This window comes from Bos javanicus, chromosome 25 (assembly GCF_032452875.1).
Source record: "Bos javanicus breed banteng chromosome 25, ARS-OSU_banteng_1.0, whole genome shotgun sequence".
NCBI classification, from domain to species: Eukaryota; Metazoa; Chordata; class Mammalia; order Artiodactyla; family Bovidae; genus Bos; species Bos javanicus.
In genome coordinates, this window is record NC_083892.1 from 26,475,413 (window position 1) to 26,490,687 (window position 15,275).

The 15,275-nt window shown below is 49.0% G+C and overlaps 1 protein-coding gene across 3 annotated transcripts; it reads right to left on the minus strand.

Annotated features, from left to right (window-relative positions):
- Window positions 1-12,837: 12,837 nt before the first annotated feature.
- On the minus strand, window positions 12,838-15,275 carry CD2BP2 (CD2 cytoplasmic tail binding protein 2). Of its 3 annotated transcripts, none has more exons than XM_061401667.1 (7): window positions 15,173-15,275; window positions 14,534-14,633; window positions 14,164-14,302; window positions 13,881-14,038; window positions 13,363-13,798; window positions 13,174-13,277; window positions 12,838-13,086 (listed from the first exon to the last, which is right to left on the minus strand). In XM_061401667.1, the coding sequence occupies exons 2-7, from the start codon at window positions 14,606-14,608 to the stop codon at window positions 12,976-12,978; spliced, it is 1,023 nt and encodes a 340-aa protein (XP_061257651.1). In that variant the 5' UTR covers window positions 14,609-14,633; window positions 15,173-15,275; the 3' UTR covers window positions 12,838-12,975. The 3 variants fall into 3 exon arrangements, with proteins under 3 accessions (XP_061257651.1, XP_061257649.1, XP_061257650.1); XM_061401665.1 differs by having other exon boundaries at window positions 13,174-13,280; XM_061401666.1 differs by having other exon boundaries at window positions 13,174-13,280; window positions 15,026-15,174.

Below are 15,275 nucleotides of genomic sequence, written 5' to 3' on the forward strand. Positions count from 1 at the left end.
CCAGTATTCTTGCCTGGAGAATCCCATGGATAGAGAAGTCTGGAGGGCTACAGTCCATGGGGTCGCAGAGTCTGACACAACTGAAGCCACTGAGCATGAAAGCAACCATGAGTTAGGCATAGTTTGTAATCATGAACCAAAGAAAGTGCCAGTCACCTGTCCTCCTGGAGGTGACCGTCTCCCAAGGGGAGACAGAGTCTAGACAAATCTACAGTGTTTGCTATTATGGAGAACAAAGTCAAATCAAAGATCCTATCAGCAGATCATGCCTGGCGTGTTCTGGGAACCCCAAGGAAGCCAGCATGTCTGAAGCAGAGTGCATGCCAGGGAGAGGGTGGGAGGGGAGGTAGGAGAGAAAATAGGGCCAGATCCTGAGGGCAGGAGTTCCTGCACTGGGTCAGGTGAGAGATGAAGGAGTCCAAACCAGGACGATGGGCAATGTGGAGGGCAGTTCAACTGTTGCTTATTTTCTGAGGTAGAACCAGTGGAATTTCTTAGCCTATTAGCTTTGGTGGGGGTAGGGGGGTGTTGTGAGAGAGAGGATCTGACAACACCAAGATTTCTGTCACAACTAACTGTAAGAACCAAATTGTGGTTTTCAGATACGGGAAGGCTGGGGATGGAGCAGGTTTGGGGGAGAAGATAAAGAATTCATCTGGGAACATGCTAAATTCGATACGCCTCTTAGACACCCAAGTGGAGGTTCCAAGTAAGCAATTCTCTATGAGCCCCTACCAGCTCCCAGAAGACACCCACTCTGAAGTGTGAATTTGGGGGTCATCAGACCATGGGGTTGCTAAGAGTTGGACATGACTGAGCAGCTTCACTTTCACTTTTCACTTTCATGCATTGGAGAAGGAAATGACAACCCACTCCAGCGTTCTTACCTGGAGAATCCCAGAGATGGGGGAGCCTGGTGGGCTGCCGTCTATGGGGTCGCTAAGTCAGACTAAAGCGACTTGGCAGCAGCAGCAGCAGCAACAGAATATGGTTGGTATTTAAAGCCATGTCCAGATGAGCTCAGCTCAAGAGTGAGTGTGGATGAAGAGATGAGGACATATGAGATGGGTATTACTCCAGTGAAGAATGGGCCACAGTGGCTCAGAGAGGTTAAGTGACTTATCTAAGGTCACACAGCTGGTATGGGGTAGAATCTGCATTGACAACTAGGTCCTGGTACTGCATTCACAAGGGTCTTAGGTCTTTAGTACTGCTTTAGAGTTGTCCTTGCAGGCTTCTCTTTATCCAATTGACCTGGGGCTATCATTAAGTGTTTAAAGGGTTTGTGTGCGTGCGTGCTAAGTTGTTTCAGTTGTGTCTGACTCTGTGCAACCCTATGGATTGTATGTATATTTGATTTACAATGTTATGTTAGTTTCAGGTATACAGCAAAGTGATTCAGGTGTGTATATATATTCGTGCAAGCTAAATCGCTTCAGTCGTGTCCAACTCTTTGCGACCCTATGGACTGTAGCCCACCAGGCTCCTCTGTCCATGGGGATTCTCCAGGCAAGAATACTAGAGTGGGTTGCCATGTCTTCCTCCCAGGGATCTTCCCAATCCAGGGATCAAACCTGTGTATCTTAAATCCACCTGTATTGGCAGGCAGGTTCTTTACCATAAGCACCACCTGGGAAACCCTTAGAGGGTTTAACTGGTGTTTAACTGGTGGGCTCTAAAGCCCTTGATGTTTCCAGCTGAGCTTTGAGAAAAGCCAGAGAATCAGGAGTCCAAGTTCGGGCCTGGAGGTCTGATGGGATTCCCACACACCAAGACAGTGAAGATCTGTGTGCTTCGCAAAGCCAGAGGTCGTAGGAATTGAAATACTAGATTTTGGAAGTTAGAGGACCTGGCTGACCAGGTATTGGCCATTAAGGCATGTTTTTGGATCCATTCCAGCCCCAGAATAATTAATGAAGTACTCAGTACACCCGCGCGGCTTTCCTCCAGTCTGGAAAATGTCACCAACGGGTGTCACCAACTGCTTGCCCTCATCCCAGCTCTAAATTGAAGAGAATGGTAAAATGATAAATGACAAATGGTAAGATGGTAAATGATAAAACAAAGATAATGCTTGTCTCTCCAGGAATGCTATAAGGTTAAACAAGAAAATGTCAATGAAATCACCCAGCTTAGGTCAAGCCCTGGCACAGAGTTGAATTTCTTCTCCTGCCTCGGCCATTAAGAATCTCAGCAGAGATCCCTCACAAGCCATAAGACTTCCAGGGGTCCCCTCTTGCCTTTGCCCCAGGCACTTGTTCAGTTGGACACATCCCACCTAGGAAGTGGTCTTCAGAGTTCCATAGACCCTGGGGTTCAGAAGTGGTGCTTTGGGGCTTGTCACCCTAGCCTGATTAGTCATCTGCCTTCCACCCCGCAGACCCTTCTCTGCCCTGCTCTCTACCCTGGAGGCTCCTTTGCTCTCTGGCTCCCACTTGGGTTCAGCTAAAGGTAGGACAGGCTGGAGATCAGAGGGAAAGAAAAGAGAGGACATTTCTGCCCCGCTCTAGTCACACTTCTGACTTTATCTCTCTGCTCAATTCTATACGATCTGTGAGGTGACCTCCTGTGATATTGTGATTCAAAATAAGAAATATATATTTGACCTTTGTCTCATTTCTGGCACAGAACTCCCCCATACCACACACACACACTGGAATTGATGATCAGAATTATACCCCCTCCTAAGTGTTTCTAGCTTTCACGGGGTTCAGCAACACTATTTCTTCCCTTAAATCTTGGAATTAGTAACATTTTCCCTTTATTGTTAGCCTCTGGGGGCTTCAACATTCTTTGTAGGTTCCTTTAATATCATACCTATAACTCTACCAGGAGTCCCTATATTAAAGCCTCTGGAATTGTGCTGTCCCATACAATAATCACTGCAATTTAACTTACAATAATTAAAATTAAATACAATTTGGGACTTCCCTGGTGGTCCAGTGGTTAAGAATCTGCCTTGCAAGGAAAGGACACTGATTCGATCCCTAGTGGGGGAACTAAAATCCCACATGCCTTTGAGCAACTAAGCCTCAGAGCCACAGCTAGAGAGTCCTCACTACACAACAAAAGATCCCTCATGAAGCAAGGAAGATCCTGTGTGGCACAACTAAGACCTGATACAGCCAAATAAAATAAATTAATTAATTAAAAAAAAAAAAGCCACCGGCCCAAGCCATCCTTCCATTACCCGCCATGGAGTCATTCTGGCTACTCCTTCAGGAAACTCCAGAAGGTCCCACATTCCTGCTACTGATGGGTTTACACCCATACAACAACTGGAGAATGGAATGGAAACCCACTCCAGTACTCTTGTCTGGCAAATCCCATGGACAGAGGAGCCTAGTAGGCTTCAGTCCATGGGGTCGCTAAGAGTCGGACACGACTGACTGACTTCATTTTCACTTTTCACTTTCATGCATTGGAGAAGGAAATGGCAACCCACTCCAGTGTTCTTGCCTGGAGAATCCCAGGGACGGGGGGAGCCTGGTGGGCTGCCATCTATGGGGTCGCACAGAGTCGGACACGACTGAAGCGACTTAGCAGCAGCAGCAGCAGGCATTAAACAAAGTCAAGGACCTTTAGTTCCCTTTCTTATCAAGGGCTACAGATAATACTTGGATCTATTTTGCAGATACTTTCTATTTGCAGAAATCCCCTCCAGGTGGAAGAAGTTCACTATATATTGCCCACAAGCACATAGAACCCAGACAGGTTAGAGCCAGAAGATTGATGATGCTGACTTCCGTTACCTCACTGCAAACCAATCAGAAGAATAACCACATGCTGATCATGGGCCCCGCAACCCTCTCTTCAACATGTAGCTGCTTCCTCTTTCCCCTATACAATCTCCAAGCAAAAACTTGGGAAATGGGAAGTTGGTTTTTTTGGATATGAGTTCACCTTCTCCCTAGGATTGCCAGCTTCCTCAATAAAGGTGTCTTTCCTTATGTAGCACTTGTCTCGTACTGGACTCTTGAGCAATGAGCAGCCAAAACTGAGTTCAGTAACAAGCCCACAGCCGTGACACTCAAGGACTGGCTCCTTCCACCACCCTGTTTCCCCATGCCTGCCTCTAGCCCACACGGCATGGGTGCTCATGAACACAGAGAATGGGGGCTTTCTGCTGACCTCTGTGGAGAACTCTGGGGACATTTGTAGAAGACCAAAAGCTGCCCTCTACTGTCTCAACAGCCACTGATCTGGGGACACAAGGTGGGGCTGGGCTGGGGTGCCACACAGTGTAACCAGAGAGCCTGCCTGGGCTCTGATCAGAATGCAGTAACAGGGGCTGGATATACCTACTTTTAAATTTAAAAAAATTTTAATTTTTTTAAATATTTATTTATTTGGCTGCATCGAATCAAAGTGGACAAGGATGGGATCTTTCATTGCAGCATCCAGGCTTCTCTAGTTGAGGCACTTGGGATCTAGCGTGTTCAGGTTCAGTAGTTGTAATGCGTGGACTTGGTTGTCTCTCTGCATGTGGGATCTTAGTTTCCCAACCAGGGATCGGACCCGCATCTCTTATGTCTCCTGCATTGCAGGCGGATTCTTTATCCACTGAACCATCTGGGAAGCCCTCCAGTCCTGTCTAAGGAATTGTAAAAACAAGTTTTGAAAGCATCAAACTGTTTTCAAGGCACTATGAACCCCCCACTTCCAAACTTCTTGGCCAAGTAATAAAACTGGTTTTTAATTAATTATTTTTGGTTGCAGTTGGTGTTTGTCGCTGTGTGTGGGCTTTCTCAAGCTGTGGTGCATGGGCTCAGCTGTCCCCCAGGCCTGTGGAATCTTCTCTGACCAGGAATCAAACCTGTGTCCTCTACATTGACAGGCAGATTCCCGGGACCACTAGGGAAGTCCCAACATAACTGTTTTTGAGAACAAAGTTCAAAATATTTAAAGGAAGAGGTTGCCACCTATGTTTGAGTGAGGAGGTCAGCAAATCCTCTCCCCAAAGGTAATTATAAATCTGGGTAAAACAGACAAAACAGTCACTTTGGAGCTCTGAAACTGACCAAACACATGCCCCAATCTAAGAAGGAATTGACTTGAAAACTGCTCAACTTTGAGTTAGAACTGGGGGAGGCTGTTCCTGTGTTCTTGCTTGAGGCTGCTTCATCTCATCTCATCCCAGCTGCCAAGGTGGGACAGTGTTGAGGACCAGCAGATTCACTGATGAAGGGGGCTCATTGGATTTAGAGATGCAGACAGTGCCCATACCAAGCAATGTTGCTGGTAGAAGTAGCCAAATTGGGGGTGTGCAAGTGAGAAGAGCTGATGCTTTTACTAGCCTGATGCTGTGGTTGAGATTGAGGCACGCATACTCCTAGCTGAGGCTGTGTGCATTTGCAGCGGAGGGCAGGGGGGCCCACTCCATCCTTCCACGCTTGGCTAACCCTGGGGCCACATGCGCAGAGAAGCTTCAAAAGGGCTCAGAGGAAAGTAAATCTGGGGCCAACTTGAAAACAGCTTGAACTTTGTACTCTCCTACCCACACACAGATTTGTTGGCAGAGAACAGAATTCGCACTGATGCGAGGTAACTGAGTACAGCCTCCATTCAATAAGTGGCTGACCATTAAGTGACACTGACACAGAGGTCTTCCTAGGAACCCAAGCTTAAAAATAAAAACATCAATTGGTTAAAAAACAAAACACAAAAAAACAGGGTAGAGACCATGGCCACACACCATGAAGGAGGCAGATTTCACAGATACTGCCTACCAGGCTAATTATTAAACAAACAAACAAACAAACCAACAACAACCTTTAGGGGGCATCAGTCGAAACTCAGTGGGAAAAAAAATGTAATAGACCAAGACTTTGAAGTACCTATTATAAATATGTTCAAAGAACTAACAAAGAAAAGTGTGACAACAAAACAAAGACTTAAATCATGCCAATGAATCAAAAATAGATCTTGAGAAGGGGGAGAAATCATGGATTTTTTTCAAAGGAAAGAAGTTCTGATACCTTCTACGACACAGACGAACCTTCAAAACAGTATGCTAAGTGGAATAAGTCGGACACAAAAGGGCAAATTCAGAGAAACAGCAAAAATGGAGACTACCAGGGATTGGAGGGAGAGAGGAATGGGGAGTTTTTTGTTTAGTTAGGGTACAGAGTGTCTGTTAGGATGGTAAAAAATTTCTGAAGGACTTCCCTGGCAGTTCCGTGGTTAGGAATCTGCCTGCCAACATGGGAGACAAAGGTGTGATCCCTGGTCTGGGAAGATTCCACTTGTCGTGGAGCAACGAAGCCCAGAAGCCACAACTACCAAGACTTGAGCGCCCTAGAGTTCATGCTCTGAAACAAGAGAAGCCACCACAATGAGAAGTTCGAGCACCGCAACTAGAGAAAGCCCACACATACAGCAACGCAGACTCAGCACAGCCAAAAATAAACACATAATTTTTAAAAATTAGAAAAAAATAAAATAGGCCATAAATTGGGTCAGTTCACTCATCAAAAATCCTGGCTAGACTTCAGGATCACACAGGCCTGGGTTCTATCACTCTCTCATTTTCAGATTCTTCAATATGGGGCAGGTCAGTTTTCCTCACCTCTCTGAGCCTCATTTTTCTCATCAGCAAGATGGGGAAAATATGTAGCTAACTAGTAGGTTGTTGGGAAGATGAAATATAATACTCCTAACTTATTTAGATACTTAAGAAATGTCAGAAATTCCCCGGTGGTCCAGCAGTTGGGACCCTGTGCTAGCACTGCTGAGGGCCTGGGTTCGATCCCTGATCTGGGAACTAAGATCCCACAAGCATGGGAAAAGAAAAGGAAAAGAAAAGAGAGATGTCAAATGACTTCCTCTTCTCTTATCAAATAGAGATGGGTTTAGATAGGAAGTCTGAGTCAGATAAGAGGCCTTTAGGTCAGAGGGCAAAAGCCCACATCGTGTCCAAGTGACCATGGAGAGCTTGAAATAGAGAAAGGTGTCCAAAACAGGGAGCCACAGGGCCGGATGCCACAGAGTTGAGTGGGGCAGAGACATGCAGGGTAGTGGGTGGAGAACAGGAAAGTGAGAGCAAGGATGATAGCATCAGAACAGGAAGACCAGATGCTGCCCAAGCAAATCTCAGTCAGCATCAGCATCTGCAGCTAGATTTTACACACTGGTCACATGCAGGGTTTACACAGAGAAAGTGTTAGTTGCTCAGTGGTGTCCAATTCTTTGCAACCCCATGGACTGCAACCCACCAGGCTCCTCTGCACATGGGATTAACCTGGTAAGGATACTGGAGTGGGTTGCCATTTCCTCCTCCAGTGGATCTTCCCAACCCAGGGATGGAACCCGGGTCTCCTACACTGCAGGCACTACACCATCTGAGCCCCCAGGGCAGCTGTGGCTTACACAAGGAGGTGGGCCTTACCTACAGGGCAGGCTGGGCCAGACAAGCCTCCTGGAGAACGGGGTTGTGTCGGCCCCCAGCCAGCCAACTGGAGATGTGAGCTGGGATGTTCCCCCTGAAGGAGGCTGGTGGTGGTCTGGGAAGTGGTGAACCTACCACAGTGAAAGTGTATCACTGAACTTGGGGAATAGTCAAAAAGGACCAGGAGCAGCCCAGTCTCTGTGGGGAGTTCAGAAATGGCTACTGACTTTGTCCTTTATCCACCCTCGAATCATGCGCAAAACGTACATGCTCCGACTCCATCAACTGCAGCCCACCAGGACCCTCTGTCCATGGGATTTTCCTGGCCAGAATACTGGAGTGGGTTGCCATTTCCTCCCCCAGGGATCTTCCCAAAACAGGGATCAAATCTGTGTCTCTGTGTCTCCTGCATTGACAGGCAAATTCTTTACCACTGAGCCACCTGGGAAGCCCTCCATGTGTAAAACATCTGCTACTAAATCCACTCTTGAGGGAATTCCCTGGCAGTTCAGGGGTTAGGACTTTGCACTTTCATTGCTGAGGACACAAGTTCAATCCTGGTCAGGGAACTAAGATCCCGAAAGCTTCTGGGTATGGCCAAGAACAAACCAACCCACACTTGAAAGGAATTCCTCTTGGGTCTCAGCATCAGGAAGAGATGGGCATCTCCAGGGCTCTAGCTTGGTTCTGGCTGGGAGCAGAGTGGAAGGCAGGCTGCCAGGTTCAGGCCTCCCCACTGCCTAGGAGCCTGGGGTTCAGTGACTGTGCAATGAGGCGTCAAGCCAGCCAGGCGGGTCTAGAATGGAGGGCACGTGTGTCAAAGGTATGTATACACCAAACCTCCTCAGGCTTTGTGGATTCTGACTCTTCATTAATCTTAACCCCTTTTGGGGCTCCTTCCCAGACCTCATCTCCCTCAGGACCCCACCAGAGGCCCAGGGCAAAGTGTGATACCCTGGAGTATCCAGACTCCCCTCCCCGAATCCTGCTACTCTTCCAGAAAACAGCCTGCCAAAGGCAAGAGGCTGCATTTCAGAGGGGCAAGTGTCCGATGCAGTAATGACACCTGCAACTTTGACCTTGAACTCTCCTGTAAATCTGCCCCTGGCTCAATGATACCTCAGGATTTAGAATGAAACTAACGACCCCTCAGCCCTGCCTCCTTGGAAGATGCTTGGCCTTCCCAGGTGGCCCAGTGATAAAGAACCTGGCAAGCTGTAGTCCACGGGGTCACTAAGAGCCAGACAGGACTGAGCAACTGAACAAAGCCCTGCTTGTACTCTAATCTTGTCAGAGACCTCACCTGTGAACCACATGTTATAAATCCATCATTAAATTCTCCCAGGTTGGGGCACATAGTTTTTAGAGGCAGAATCCCAGTGTGTCCCCCTTCGTCTGGCAAAGTAATAAAGCTCTCCTTTTCTATTCCACCCAAAACTCTGTCTCTGAGATTTGATTTAGCACTGGGGTAGAGAGGCTGAACTTTTGGTAATGGAGCCTGGAGCCTGGAGCTGAGGGAGGCAGCGGGGAAGAGACATGTGGAGCTGGAAGGGCTGGTTCAGGCCAGGCCATAGGAAACCCATCAGCTTCAAGTTTTCAAACTTGATCTTGAGGGCAATGGGGAGCCTTGAAAAAGTTTCAGTGAGGGGCTTCCCTGGTGGCTCAGTGGTAAAGAATCCACCTGCCAATGCTGGAGATGCGGCTTCAATCCTTGGGCCGGGAAGATCCTTCATGCTGCGGAGCAATTAAGCCCGTGTGCCACAACCACTGAACCTGTGCCCTCAAGCCTGTGCACCCCAACTACTGAAGCCTGACTGTCCAAGAGCCTGTGCTCCACACCAACAGAAGCCACAGCAATGAGAAGCCTTCGCACCTCAACTAGAGAGCAGCACCCTGCTCACAACTAGAGAAACGCCTGCACAGCAATGAAGACCCAGCATAGCCATAGATAGATAAAAACCAATTCCATTTATATAACATAAAAAAGATGTAAATACTTAAAAGTTTCAGTGAAAGGCAAGGTTCTTCACTTCTGACTTCCTATTCCAAACCCATAACCCAATGGGGATGAATCATAGGGGAAATTTCAGACAAGTCCAAATTTTAGGAATTTGACCAAAAACCACACCAGCACTCCTCAAATTGGTCAAGGTCAGTGAAAACAAGTCGGAGGAGCAGTCAGAACAGAGAAAGCTAAGGAGACAGGACAGCTAAATGTACCGCGGTGTTCCAGACAGGATTCTGAAACAGAAGAGGGATGTTACGGAAAGTTAGTAAAACATAAATAAAAGTTTAATCCATCCACACAATGGAATGTCACCCAACAATAAAGGTACTATTATACGTTACATAGATGAATCTTAGAAACATGCCAAGTACAAGAAGCACACACAGAAAACACATTAGACCACATACGGGATGATTCCATTTGTGTGAAATGCCCAAAACAGGCAAATCTCAAGACAGGAAGTAGGTTAGAGGCTGGCAGGGTGAGTGGGGATGGGGAGAAATGGGGGAGGAACTACTGCTGAGTGGGGTTTCTTTTAGACAAAATTCTAAAATGAGGTTGTAACAATGCTTTCGCAACCCTGTGAATGTACTAAACACAATGGTGCTTTAAGTGGGTGGATTCTATTGCAGTAAAGCTATTTAAAAATAGTAATGTCGAAAACAAAAAGTAAAAAAATAAAAATAGTAATAACATTGGTTCATGGGTTAACAAATGTTCCACTGAAAGATGTTAACAATAGGGGAAACTGGATGTATGCTCTGTGATATTTTTGTAAATCTACAAAACAACTGTAAGATACAAAAAGCTTATTTATATAAAAATTATATAGTGATTTCCCTGGCACTTCAGTGGTTAAGAATCTGTCTGCTAATGCAGGAGACAATGCAGGTTTGATTCCTAGTTTGGGAAGATTCCATATGCTTTAGGGCAATGGAGACCCCTGTGCCATAACTGTTGAGCCTGTGCTCTGGAGCCCACAAAACACAACCCCTGAAGCCTGAGTGCCCTGGAGCCTGTGCTCTGCAAAAAGAGAAGCCTGTGCACCATAACAAAGAGTAGCCCCCACCCACTGAAACCAGAGAAAGCCCAAACACAACAACGAAGAGCCAGTGCAGCCAAAAATAAACAAAACAGGGAAAAGACTCTGTACCTCCAATGCGTGAACGTGAGTTCGATCCCTGGTCAGGGAACTAAGGTCCCACATGCTGTGGGGTGTGGCAAAAAATATTATATACTCACATGTAAAAATTATATATATATACACACACATATATATACACAGTTTGTTTGGTTTAAGGCAAGGGAGTTAAGTGTTGATAGGGGCTTGAAATAGGGACATGGCCAATGAAGAACTGAGTGAGGTTTAAGACGGGGAGAGGCATTCAGCCGGATGGAGTGCTAGTTTCCTATTGAGGCTGTTAACACAAGACCTCAAACTTATCACAGCACAATTTTATTAGTTCTAGCAGTGGTCAAAAGTCCCAAATGGTTTCACTGGGCCAAAACCCATGGTGGAGCTGCGTTTCTTTGTTTCAGCCTCTACAGGTACCTGCATTCCTTGGTATCTGGCCCCATCTTCCAACTGCAAAGCCAGCAGCAGGTGTAATATCTTCACCTCCTGCTCACTTGGACCCTCCTCAGTCCCGTTCACTTAATAGGATCCATGTGAACATACTGGGCCCACCTCACTAATCCAGGACACATCATTAACGTGATCGTGTCTGCAAGCTCCCTTTTGCCAGAGAGCCATACATTTACAACTTCTGAGGCTTAGGATGTGGCCATTTTGGGGGGCCATTAATCTGCCCACACCTGTTGTCCTCAGGGATGTAAACACAGAAGGGATGTGTCCTCAGCTTTGGATGGAGCCTGGGATGCCTGCAGGATATCTGGGGAACTTCCCCTTGGCTTCCATCTATTCACCAAACACTACACACCTCCCATGAGTCAGTTACCGGAGATATAAATGTGAATACTGTATTTCATTGGTTCTAAAACATCTGTTTTTTCACTTTGGAACATATCTGCAATCAGGATGCAGCTTTGAATCAATGACATCTTACAACCGCAACAGGCAGGGTTTTCTTTCTAACACATGAAGACATCTTACAACTGAAGGTATCTTGAAATCAGTGAAATCCAGGTCTGGATGGAGCCCTAGTGTGGGCCCCACTGCTATAGACATTAATTATAGAAGGTAGCTGCCTCACCAGAGAATCAAGTATCCCCACCCAGCCCCTCCATCCTTTCCTGGTTCTGGGCCTGCCTCCTTCCACCCCAGGATGCCCACTGCCCCATGGCTCTGCTGCTCGACTCTTGGCTAACCGAGGCCACCAGAACTTCGGCCACACCCATGTTCAACTCTAACACATGAACTGGTCCGTGAACCGGCCCCTCTCCCGAGGTGTAACCTCGAGCTGGGCCTGTGGTTTTCCACTTGGATGCACATGGGAAACACCTGGGAGTTTTTTAAAGACCCAGGCTATCCCTAGACCCAATCATTCATAATGTCTGAGTAGTGAGATTACAGTTTCTCATAGACTCCATCAGAGAGCCAGGTGGAGGACTAACTGGTGTGAGTGAGGAGAGGCATGAGGCAGCACCGGGGGTAGGTGGAAAGTGTTAGGTCCAGACTACACAATGACACCTATCAGTCTTCCTCCCAATCCTCCCCAGGCGCACTCTGAATGGAGAGGACCAGCCCAGTTCTCGCAGTTTCCTAAAGGAACTAAACTGAGTCAAATATATTATAGGAGCCCAGGAAATGTAAGCTGCACAGACTCCAAGGCCATTCAGAAAAGGCCTGGTGCCAAGAAAGGCCTTCAAAGGGAGTCCTCTGGGTCGGGGACAGTCCTCTGATTCACTGTGTAACCTCCTCAAGACAAGGCCCATCTCTGGGCCTGTGCAGACTGGCCCAGGTGGCCTTGAAAGTCCTTTAGGTGCCAACAATGAGTTTAGACTTTACCTCAGAGACCATTTCTATCTGCTTCTAAGAAACCTGAGACAGTGGGGAGCAAGCCAGTGAGCATCAGCCTTTGTGCTCACTCCCAACAGATGTCCCCGCCCATCCAAGCCTCAAGATTCCACTTCTGGGGCTCTATCCTATATTGGTTACAAGGCAGAACATCTTTGGTCCTAGGAGCCAAAGACCTAAGAACAGCAAAACAGGAACCCCCAGGGGATTCTGGAGAACAGCATGTGAGTGGAGAGATTTTTCAGTTGAGAACAAAGTCGGGATTGGGAGGCCACAGGACACCTGACAGGCCCGGCTCTGCCCCAAGGAGTGGGAAACAAAGGTGAGTTGGTTCGAGGGACCAGAGAGAAACTCGCAAGGAGGAAATTCATGAGAGGAAACACTAAGGGCAAGAACAAATCCAAAGGGACCCGGAAGAGGTTCCCAGCTCCAGCTTCTGGCCATCAGCACAGCCAAGGCCCCTAGTACACAACTAAAGGCTTTTATTGGGAAAAGGAAGTTGACTGAAAAGTGGCCCCCAACATCTTCACTGCCTGAGGCAGCTGGGGCCTCCTCCACAGAGTCCAGCAAAGAAGGGACCACCAAACTGGGCCCTCAGGAGGCTCAGGTGTAGAGGTCAAAGTCAATCCGTTTGGAGTTGTAGAACTGGCCACCCGGGGGGTCCAGCTTCCGGCAATAAACGCCATCTGGGAAGTAGCCTTCGTTCACCCAGGTCTGCAGGAAGAGAGGGCAGAGGTGGGAGAGGACTGATGGGGTGGGGGGAGGGAGAGAAGAGGCACAGCAAAGTAGAGAGGAGCTTACCTGCATCTGGGTGCTGGTGAAGGGCCCGTACAGCTCAGCATCCCCTGTGTTCTCCCACTTATACTCCCACATCACATCCGCCAGACCATCTCCGGGTGACTCTACTTCTAAAATAACAGGCCAAGTCATTTGGGCCTCCAGTGGCCTGCCCCCTGTCCACAACCCCCCTCCTCTGCCCTTCAATCTTACCTTCCCTCTGGGCAGGGGTTGGGGTCTGCAGCTCCCCTTCCGCCACTTCCTCAGCAAACATGTCCAGGGAGGGGGGCGGTGTGGGGTCACGGGGTCCCTGGGTCTGGCACGCCAACCCCTTCAGTCGCATGGCCAACCGTTCCCTTGTCTCCTGATACACTCCCAGGTTGCCCTGGGCCACCATCTGGTCGGCCAACCCGGAGAGCCGGTCAAGGCGCTGAGGGGAACTGGGCCGCCCGGGCCCCTTGCTGCCTTCTTTCCCTCCCCCTCGGGCTCCCAGACGCCTCAGTGCCCCAGCCACTGTCTCTCTTGGCAACATCAGTTCCAGAAGGCCCTCCAGGAGGGCTTGGGTGCTCATTGGTGTCTGGCCCAGGCTGTCCTCCTCCTCTGAGTCTGACGGTGGCCGCTGATCAGGTGGCCGCTCCCTGATCTTTACCTGCAATGGGAAAACACGAAGGTTTTATTTCTGACAAACTGCCAGCAAAGCCCAGGCCCAGATGCTAATCTCCGGGCCTCACCCAGTCAATGTTATCCAGCCAGCTGTCTCGGATTTGAGCATCCCGGTTCAGGAAATAGTTGCCGTCTGCATCAAAGTGGCCTTCCTCCATCTCTTCCTGCAAGTTGAAGGGTGTGATCCGCACACCTCCCTCACTGGGGAGCGTGGCTGCTTCCTGACCTGCACCCAGACAGACACAAGAATCCCATGCTAGGCGTGCAAGAGACAGGAGCCTCCCGTCCTCCACGACCCCAGAGGTCCCTGTTTGTTCCCCCAGCAAAAAGTCAATTCTTGGTACAGCTCACCTTCCACATCCTCTGAGGCCAAGATGTCATATTTGCTGGACCCTTCCTCCTCCTCCTCCTCTTCCTCATCGCTGTCCAAAGAGTGTTTGCCTTTGAAGCGGCTCCCGGGACCCCCTACCCCAGCTACAGGGTCCACCAACTGTGGACAGGAGACAGAAGTTAAGAAAGAAGCATGTTACTGGCTATGACCCCAAATACTCTTAGGATCTACACTCAAACTGAAAATCTTGCAAAACCGTATCTCAGAAATACACGGAAAAGCTGGCCCTTCCCATCCTTTCTTTGTCCCTCCAATCTCTCTTCTGGCTTCTAATTTATTTTTTTTCTCCCCTCATTCCGCCACAGAACAGAGGAGTCTGGCCCCCCTCACCTTTTTCTTGGGGACACTGATTTCATCCTCGTCATCATCTCCCACGCCTTGGAAGGTCACTTTCCTCTTTGGCATGACTGGACAGAAGGGCTTTTCCAAACTGAGCAGAAAGGGTGCAGATTAAGGGAACTGGGTGAGCAGGCAACTCCCCGCGAGGGGGCCCCCTGCACAACAGATCTTTCACTTGGCGGGTACTAGATCCACTTTGGGAAGGGAGAGAGTACAGAATCAGGAGCCGAAAGGGGAGCTGGCAGTCCACAAACCCCGTGGGACTTGGCTTAGCATCTACGGGAGCCGCTGGAGCGGAGACCCAAGAGCGGACGGGCGGAGGAGCTCCTACGGGCAACCCCCACCCTAGACGAGAGGAGACGGGCTCCCCCACGTGACCACCCTTATTCCAGGCCCCAGCAGTGCTGGGCGCGATGTGCTTCGCGGGCAACCACCCGCTCCACCACCCCCAGCTTCCTCAGAACCCGAGGGGCCCCGGCGGACCCAGGACCTAGCGCCCTGGCAGCCCCGCTCCTCCCTGCGCCGAACTCCCAACTCCGCGGGGTGACTCCCAACTGTCTTGGGCTGTGTACAAATTAGAAAGGCGGCAGGGCCACGGGGACACCAGCAGTCCCGCCGGCACGCGCTCACCTAAGGATCCAGGAAAGGTGGGGGAAGAAAAGGAGAGGTTTTCACCAGGGCTACATCCGGGCCACCCGCCCGCCACCACCCGGAAGAGAATTGCCGAAGGCGT